At 50.3% G+C, this 9,007-nt stretch overlaps 1 protein-coding gene across 1 annotated transcript in view; it reads right to left on the bottom strand.

The window, feature by feature from the left end:
* LOC107106814 (cytochrome P450 2G1-like) overlaps window positions 1-9,007 on the bottom strand; it is a 17,867-nt gene that overhangs the window by 8,280 nt on the left and 580 nt on the right. The window contains exons 2-6 of the mRNA XM_015407019.1: window positions 8,032-8,194; window positions 6,431-6,580; window positions 6,177-6,337; window positions 3,713-3,889; window positions 2,578-2,719 (exon numbers count right to left, since the gene is read on the bottom strand). Of these exons, the coding sequence (XP_015262505.1) occupies window positions 2,578-2,719; window positions 3,713-3,889; window positions 6,177-6,337; window positions 6,431-6,580; window positions 8,032-8,194 (793 nt within the window). The remainder of the gene's footprint in view (window positions 1-2,577; window positions 2,720-3,712; window positions 3,890-6,176; window positions 6,338-6,430; window positions 6,581-8,031; window positions 8,195-9,007) is intronic.

The following is a 9,007-nucleotide window of genomic DNA, read 5'->3' as shown; positions in this document are numbered from 1 at the left end:
GGGGATTGAGCCTGGGACCTTCTGCATGCCACGCAGAGGCTCTGCCACTGAGCCACAGCCCCTCTTTGCAGCTCTCCAGGGTCTCAGGCAGGGGTCTCTCCCATCCCCTGCTGCCTGGTCCTTTTTAACTGATGCCGGGGATTGAGCCTGGGACCTTCTGCATGCCACGCAGAGGCTCTGCCACTGAGCCACAGCTCCTCTTTACTGCTCTCCAGGGTCTCAGGTGGAGGTTTTTCCCATCACCTCCTGCCTGGTCCTTTTTAACTGGAGATGCTGGGGATTGAACCTGGGGCCTTCTGCATGCCAAGCAGAGACTCTGCCACTGAGCCACGGCCCCTCTTTACAGTTCTCCAAGGCCTCAGGCGGAGGTCTTTCACCTCACCTCCTGCCTGGTTCTTTTATAACTGGAGATGCTGGGGATTGAACCTGGGACCTTCTACATGCCAAGCAGAGGCTCTGCCACTGAGCCACGGCCCCTCTTTATAGCTCTCCAGGGTCTCAGGCTGAGGTCTCTCCCATCCCCTCCTGCCTGGCCCTTTTTAACTGGAGATGCCTCTGGGGATTGAACCTGGGGCCTTCTGCATGCCAAGCAGAGGCTGTGCCACTGAGCCACGGCCGCTCTGTACAGCTCTCCAGGGTCTCAGGCGGAGGTCTTTCCCATCACCTCCTGCCTGGCCCTTTTAATTAGTGATGCTGGGGATTGAACCTGGGACCTTCTGCATGCCAAGCAGACACTTCACCACCGAGCCATGGTCCCTCCCCTTAAAACATGAACATACATGAAGCTGCCTTATTCCGAATCAGACCCTTAGTCTGTCAGGGTCAGTCTTGTCAACTCAGGCCGAGGGTCTTTCACATTGCATCCTACCTGATCCTTTCAACTGGAGATGCTGCTGGGGATTGAACCTGGGACCTTCTGCATGCCAAGCAGAGGCTCTTCCACTAAGCAACAGCCCCTCCCCAGTGGTAGAGCATCTGCTTTGCATGCAGAAGATCCCGGGTTCAGTCCCTGACATCTTCCACTGAAGGAACAGGGAGTAAAAGATGTGAAGGACCCCCGCCAGCCCAAGTAGAGAATCCTGAGCTTGATAGACCAAGAGTCTAGCTTAGTGTGAGGCGGTTGTATGTATTCCAAGAGGATGGGGCAACGCTTGGGACAGGAGTGCCTTCTCACATGTCAATGGGGAGTGCTTACTGTACCAGCAGTATCTTGCTGCCTTGGGACGTTTGGAACGAGTAGCACAGTTGGGTCTGGAGTGGAAAGTAATCGCGCCTTAGCTAGCGGGAGTTAGCGAGAGGGGCCCCCTTTCCACAGGCCACCCTCTCCATTTCCCCACAAACACTGGAATACAGGTTGGCCCCTTTTCTTTGTTGCCATTAGCCTGAAACATAGAGGGACCCCCGAAGTTTCTACCCAAACCAGGTGAACAGTAAGAACATAAGAACATAAGAGATGCCAATGTTGGATCAGGTCAAAGGCCCATCCCGTCCAGCACTCTGTATCACACAGTGGCCAGAAATACCAGGGGCCATCAGGAGGTCCAGCAGGGGGGCCAGGACACTAGAAGCCCTCCCACAGGTGACCCCCCCCCCCAAGCACCAAGAATACAGAGCATCACTTGCCCCAGAGCCCCTATCTATACCTTGTGGCTAATAGCCACTGATGGACCTCTGCTCCATATGCTTATCTAATTCCCTTTTGAAGCCGTCCATGCTTGTAGCTACCACCACTTCTTGTGGCAGTGAATTCCAAGTGTTAATCACTCTTTGGGTGAAGAAGTACTTCCTTTTATCCATTCTAACCCAACCGCTCTGCAATTTCATGGAGTGCCCACGAGTACAAGAACATAAGAGACCGCAATGTTGGATCAGGCCAAAGGCCCATCCAGTCCAACACTCTGTCACACAGTGGCCAAAAATACCAGGTACCATCAGGAGGTCCAGCAGGGGGGCCAGGACACTAGAAGCCCTCCCACAGTTGACCCCCCCCCCCAAGCACCAAGAATACAGAGCATCACTTGCCCCAGAGCCCCTATCTATACCTTGTGGCTAATAGCCACTGATGGACCTCTGCTCCATACGCTTATCGAAGAATGCTGTTGTGGCTGAGCATAAAGGAAGGCATGTACCTTTCCTTTGAAACTTGCTTTTAAGGTAGAAGAAGAAGAAGAAAAGAAGAGACTGGATTTATACCCTGCCCTTCACTCGGAGTCTCAGAGCGGCTTACAAGCTCCTTTCCCTTCCCTCCCCCACAACAGACACCCTGTGAGGTAGGTGGGGCTGAGAGAGCTCTCTCAAGAACTGCCCTTGAGAGAACAGCTCTGACAGAACCATGGCTTGCCCAAGGTCATCCAGCAGCTGCAAGTGGAGGAGGAGTTGGGAATCGAACCAAGTTCTCCCAGATTAGAGTCTGCACACTTAACCACTGCACCAAACTGGTAGGAGAACCCTGTTCAATCCCAGGCATGGGGGTAGAAGCAAACACCTCTGGTTAAGAGGTCAGCATTTGGTTTGAGAAAGGGATATTGTGCGTCCAGTTCTCGCTTGCTTTAATTCTCCCTGTTTTTGCCCTCCTACCTTCCACTTCGGGGTACTTCATCAGGAAAAGGAATCCATATCTTAGGGTGGAGCTGACCGTCTCTGTCCCAGCGAAGAATAAGTTGAGGGTGGTGAGGATCAGGTTCTTCAAGTTGAATTCGCTGGAAGGGTTTCCCTTTTCCTTTGGAGGTGTCAAAGGAAAGGGTTGTCATAAATGACCAAGCAGGTTGTGAGAGAGGGAACTAGGGAAAAGGTGACTAAACTTTGTATAGGAGCCCAAGTTTAAGCTAAGCACCTGGACGTTAATTCGTAAATGAAAGCTACAAGTATTCTGTCATATCAAAGACAATAGGGTTATGCGTCTGTCATTTGTCCGTTCGAAACATGGTCTACTTATGTGAAGGAGGGAGAGAGAAGAAGAAGAGGAGGAGGAGGAGGAGATTGGATTTATACCTGGCCCTTCACTACCCAAAGGAGTCTCAGAGGGGCTTACAATCTCCTTTCCCTTCCCCTCCCCACAACAGACACCCTGTGAGGTGTAGATGGGGCTGAGAGCTCTTGACAGAAACGGCTCTTTTTCAAGGACAGCTGTGCCAGAACTACGGCTTGCCCAAGGTCATCCAGCCAGGTGCAAGTGGAGGAGTGGAGAATCAAACCCGGTTCTCCCAGATTAGAGTCTGCGCACTTCACCACGACACCAAACTGGGGTCCGAACTGCCTTGGACTCTGGTAAGAACTTTCTAATGTGGCCACACAGTGGTGCCTTGTGATACAGATACGTGCTGTATTGTGTTCATCCTCACATCCCCCCCCCATTTTGTAGATATGGTCTGAGAAGAAGCGGGTCACCTAAGACTACCCAGAATGTATGAAGGACGATATGGGATCTGAAATGACAGACATATTTTTTCAAAAGGGGGGGGGGATTCCCAAACTCTAGCCTTTCCTCCTATGTCCTTCTAACCCCTTGAACATTTGGGTTGCGCTTTTCTGTGCCTTCCCCAGTTCTAGATCCTTTCAGGGAAGGGGTGTCCAGAACTCTATTCAGAATTAAAAATGCAGCCGTGCTAAAGAAGTCTATAAACTGAGGATTTCTGCTCCCCCCCCTCCCCGGCCCTCCCCCAGATCTCTGAGAAGACCCATTCCACGGGTGCCGACGAATTCGCTCGAATACCTTCTCCATCTGGATGAGGAAGCAATCTATGAAGTCCCGGGGGTTGTTAGGATCGAGCGTTGCTTGGTTGGTTTTGACTTTCTCCGCAATGAAGTCTTTCAGGTCCTCGATGAGATAGTAGATGCGGTTGTGTCTCCCGGGCAAGTACTGCATGATGCCGGAATACATATCGTAGAGCTGGAAGAAAGAGGGCAGGGGGTGGGTTGCGGACAGTGTTCCTTCTAAGCTGAGTTTCGTTCACAAGACTCCACAGCTTATCCATGCCATAAAGATGGGTACCCAAAAGACGAGTGGGAGAAAATTCTGAGAAATCAATGAAACAAAACATATGCATTTATTCCAAAGCGCACTGAAACTCTTCTTTAAAAACACAGGCACGTTCCGCCCTTGAAGCAGAGAATACGTGGACTAAGAAGTCTCGAATCTATCTAACATGATACAATTCAATATTTCTAGGTTAAGAGCCCTGAACCGATTAAACAGGACCAACAATTCAATATCTCTCTAGGTTGATAGCAGTGTTCCCTCTAAGCTGAGTGAGTGTGAGCTAGCTCACAGTTTTTTATCCTCCGGCTCACACCTTTCTTCCTTAGCTCAGGAAGGAGGGCTCCAGAGCAAACTAATTTATGCAGTAGCCAAATCGTTCGCTCTCAACTTTAATGCCGGTAGCTCACAAAGTAGATTTTTTTGCTCACAAGAATCCACAGCTTGGAGAAACCAACAAAAGCGAGCCTTGAACCACCTTTGATATATTAAAACAAGGCTATTCTGGTGACAGGATCATAAGCCACTGGGTTGAAGGACTTAACATTGCTTTACTGTTATTTGCAGCAAAAAACAACCATACCATCGAAGTGGAGATCAGAAAGTAAACCAACCTTAAACTTATGGAATAGGAAGCTATGGATTTTTTAATATAATGGAAAAAATATCAGACATAATGAAACCAACAAAAGCGAATGGAGGGTATAGTGAATTTACTAGTATATGGCTACCTATCTTATCCGGCCTAGTTTCTCAAGAGATAATACCAGAGGTAATAGACACTCTTCCTCTGTGGTAAATGTTGATAATATGTTAATACTAAATGTATGAAGAATAGAAAGTTTTTGGTTCAGCCGCTGTATACCTACCCGTATTTAGGATGTTCTCTTTTAAGCGGTTAAGTTGAAGCATACTTATCCTGTTTAATGTTGGTAATATTTGTTATTGTAAATGGAATATTGAAAATTTGAATAACATTTAGTTTTAAAGAAAGAATATGCTCTAATGCCTGTTTCACATGGCTTCAAAATGTCCTTGTGATGGGTCAAATTTCAATTTTTTTTCTTGGATCTTGTTGGACATTGCTTTATCGTTGCTGCTTGAGAAGGGGGCCCTTACACCAGTGGCTTCCTCAGTGGACAAGGATTATCTAGACCAGGGGTATCAAACATGCGACCCAGGGGTCGGATCAGGCCCCCGGGAGGGCTTCTATCAGGCCCGCAGTGGAACTGGCTGCCTCCTGCCTTCTTCTTCCAGTTCTGCTGCTGCTGCGTCATCGTAGGTTTGCAGCTTACAGATACACACCTGAACAGCACACTCAAGACTGCAGCAGCACAGACATTTTGATGCGATAATTCGGAGCAAGAGGTGTCATTTATCAGACACTGTTAAATAAACAAAATATTGCAAGAGTGCTCATGTTTTAAGCATGTTTTTATTTTAAGTTAAAAAAAAAACCCTTTGTGTTTGTGTCCTTGATAAAGTTTATATCTCCGCTACCTGGCATCTCATTTTATGACACATGTGGCCCATCCCCAAAAGGTCTCATTTATGTCAGATCCGGCCCTCATTAGAGATGAATTTGACACCCCTGCTCTAGACAGTGTCTGTGAAGGACCCTGATGCAGCCTGTCAGGAACTGGAGGCCGAGGGTTGCCAGGTTTGGGTTTGGAAATCCCTGGAGATTTGGGGGTACCTTATCAGAGTATGAGGCCATGGAGTCCAAAGCAGCTGTTTTCTCCAGGGGAACTGATTCCTGTTGTCTGGAGGCTAGATGTAATTCTGGGAGAGCGACCATGCAAACCTCGTGGACAACCCTCCCCCTCCAATTTGCAGTGCCTTGAGGTCCGTGATGTAAGAAAGGTAGGGAATAAATGCGGGAAAGGTTTCCTGATGTTACAGAGTTTTAAAAGTCCGGCTCTGGGCCAGGCTTGCCAGTGCTGGGTTGGGAAATCCCTGGAGATTAGGGGCAGAGCTGGAGGAGGGTGAACTTTGGCGAGACAGAGCTCAGCAGCGGTGTGATGCCACAGCGCCCACCCTTTCCCCCAGGGGAACAGCCATTTTCTCCAGGGGAACTGCCCTCTGGGGACCGGCTGTCATTCCGGGAGATCTCCAGTCCCCGCCTGGAGGCTGGCAACCCCACCAGCCTGCCCGTTTCAGAGTGGGTGGGTGGAAGGGCCCTTCAGGCCCCGCTGGTTACCTGAGCCCAAGGGCTGCTCATCTCGATGAAGGACTCGTTGATCATGCGCAGGAGGGAGAGGAAAGTCTTGTCCTCGTAGTCGAAGCGGCTGCCGAAGACGACGGAGCTGATGACGTTGGAGACGGTGCGGCTTAGGAAGAAGGTGGGGTCAAAGGGCAAACCTTGGGAGCATAAAGAGAGGGGCGTTTTGTGGCTTCCGCCTCTCCCTGTGTCCCGCCCTGGGGGCAGGAGGGGACGCCGTGGCCGACACCAACCTTTGGTTTTTCGGAATTCCTCCATCAAGTACTGGGCCTCTTCCTGGATCCGCTCCTCAATGGACCGTTTCCCCATCCCGAAATTCCTCAGTACGGTGAGGGAAAAGCGACGCAGCTGCCTCCACCGGTCCCCGTTGGCTAAGGCTACTCCTGGGAGTGAAATGATTCAGGTCATCTTCTCAGAACTTCTCCCACAGCACACGGGGTGGTTGCCCCAGGTGCAAATTCAGGCATCACACAGGCCAATCTCAGAAGGGACCTCCAGGGTCACCTAGTCCGACCCCCTGCACAATGCAGGGAACTCACAAATACCCTCCCCCTCCACACCCACAGTGACCCCTGTTCCACACCCAGGAGATGACAAAAAGCCTCCAGGATCTCCAGGCAAACTGGCCTGGAGAGCAATTGCTTCCTGACCCCAAAGTGGCGACCGGCATTTCCCTGGGCGTGTCAGAAAGGGCCACGAGGACTAAGCACTGAGGCAACCCTTCCTGCCCTCCCTCTCGTGATCTGCCCAAGTTCACAGAATCCGCATGACTGTCCGATGGCCATCTAGCCTCTGCCCAAGAAGGAGAGCCCGCCACCTCCCGAGGAAGCCTGTTCCACTGAGGAACCGCTCTAGGAAGTTCTTCCCAATGTTTAGCCAAAAACTCTTCTGATTTAATTTCAACCCGTTGGTGCCGGTCCGACCTTCTGGGGCGACAGAAAACAACTCCGCACCATCCTCTATCTGACAGCCCTTCAAGTACTTGAAGATGGTGATCCTGTCCCCTCCCAGTCGTCTCCTCTCCAGGCTAAACAGGCCCAGCTCCTTCAACCTTTCCTCGTAGGACTTGGGGAGGGGGGGGGAACGCTGGACCTCTTGAGGGCACCTGGTATTTCTGGCCACTGTGTGACACAGAGTGTTGGACTGGATGGGCTACTAGCCTGATCCAGCACTGGCTTCTCTTATGTTCTTATGTCTGGGGAGTTCTGGCCCCACTGGTGGACCTCCTGGTGGCACCTGGTATTTTTGGCCACTGTGTGACAGAGTGTTGGACTGGATGGGCCATTGGCCTGATCCAGCATTGCCTTCTCTTGTGTTCTTATGTCTGGGGCAGTGACGCTCTGTACCCTTGGTGCTTGGGGGAGGGTAAAAGTAGGAGGGCTTTTGGAGTTCTGGCCCTGCTGATGGATCTCCTGGTGGTCCATGGGTTTTTGCCACTCTGTGGCACAGAGCGTGGGACTAGATGGGCCACTGACCTGATCCAACATGGCTTCTCATTTCTTTCCTTATGATTCAGGAGGGGAGCTTCCAAAGTATAGAGGCTCTACATGTTACAAAGGGCTCTTTCTTTCTTTCTTTCTTTCTTTCTTTCTTTCTTTCTTTCTTTCTTTCTTTCTTTCTTTCTTTCTTTCTTTCTTTCTTTCTTTCTTTCTTTCTTTCTTTCTTGTCCTTAAAGGAGTCAGTCTCATTCTCCAGTACTTACTTCTTTGCTCTGTTTCTAGCCTGCCTTTCTCATGGAGGCTGAAGGCAGAATCAGGTGGACAGTTGGTAAGTTCTACCAGGTTCCACCGGCACCTCTCCCTCCCAAGCAACCTAGCCAACCAAGCCCACTCACCGAAGCCGTTGAAGTTCCGGTCGATGCTGGCCAGCTCTCCCCTCCCACTGAAGTCGTCGGCCTGATCCACCAGAGCTTCCTTCACCGCCTCGTGCCCGCACAACACCACCACCCGCCGGGGCCCCAGGTACACGGTGAACACCGGTCCGTATTTGTCCCTTAGCTGTAGGAAACATCAAAGTTAGCAAAGTACGGTGCAGATTTGGGGATGCATCGAGGGGTGAAAGCGGCAACATAATAAGCCACCCTACATCCAAGTTGGGTCAATGATCCACCTGTCTCAGTACTGTCAAATCTCAGTGGCTCTCTGGGGCCCCAAGGTGGAAGAAGGCCCATAGCCAGTGTTCCCTCTAAGCTGAGTGAGTGTGAGCTAGCTCACAGTTTTTTAGCCTCTGGCTCACGCATTTCTGTCTTAGCTCAGGAATTATGGGGCTCCAGAGCAAACTAATTCATGCAGCAGCCAAATCACCTGCTCACAACTCTCATGCTGGTAGCTCATAAAGTAGAATTTCTGCTCACAGGACTCCACAGCTTAGAGGGAGCATTGTCCATAGATAGGAGCATTGCCCATGGTGGGCATTTAAATTTTCAAGGGGGCTTAAAGAAGTGTGCACCTTTTAAAAAATTGTAAAAAGAAAGGTGTTTTTTTTTAAAAGCATTTTGAGGACAAATTCCTGTGGGGCTGTGCCTTGAAGTAAGGCCCCAAATAGCACAACTGTAGCTACAGGCCTGGGTAGAAGAGGTCTTTCCCAACAGCTCCTGTAGCGGGTACTGGCCAGGTTTGAACCTGGAACCTTCGGCATGCAAAGGAGGTGTTAGGAAGCACCATCCCCTTCCCGGAGCTTAGAACTGCCTGGCTCTGTTTGGACAATCTTGAACACAGGATAATGCTAAAGCCTCCCGTGAAGAAGAAGAAGAAGAAGAAGAAGAAGAAGAAGAAGAAGAAGAAGAAGAAGAAGAAGAAGAAGAAGAAGAA

The sequence above is a fragment of the Gekko japonicus genome, unplaced genomic scaffold, assembly GCF_001447785.1.
Source record: "Gekko japonicus isolate JY-2015 unplaced genomic scaffold, Gekko_japonicus_V1.1 scaffold2024, whole genome shotgun sequence".
NCBI classification, from domain to species: Eukaryota; Metazoa; Chordata; class Lepidosauria; order Squamata; family Gekkonidae; genus Gekko; species Gekko japonicus.
Note: the sequence above shows the minus strand (reverse complement) of the source record. Positions and strands in the feature narration are given on the sequence as shown.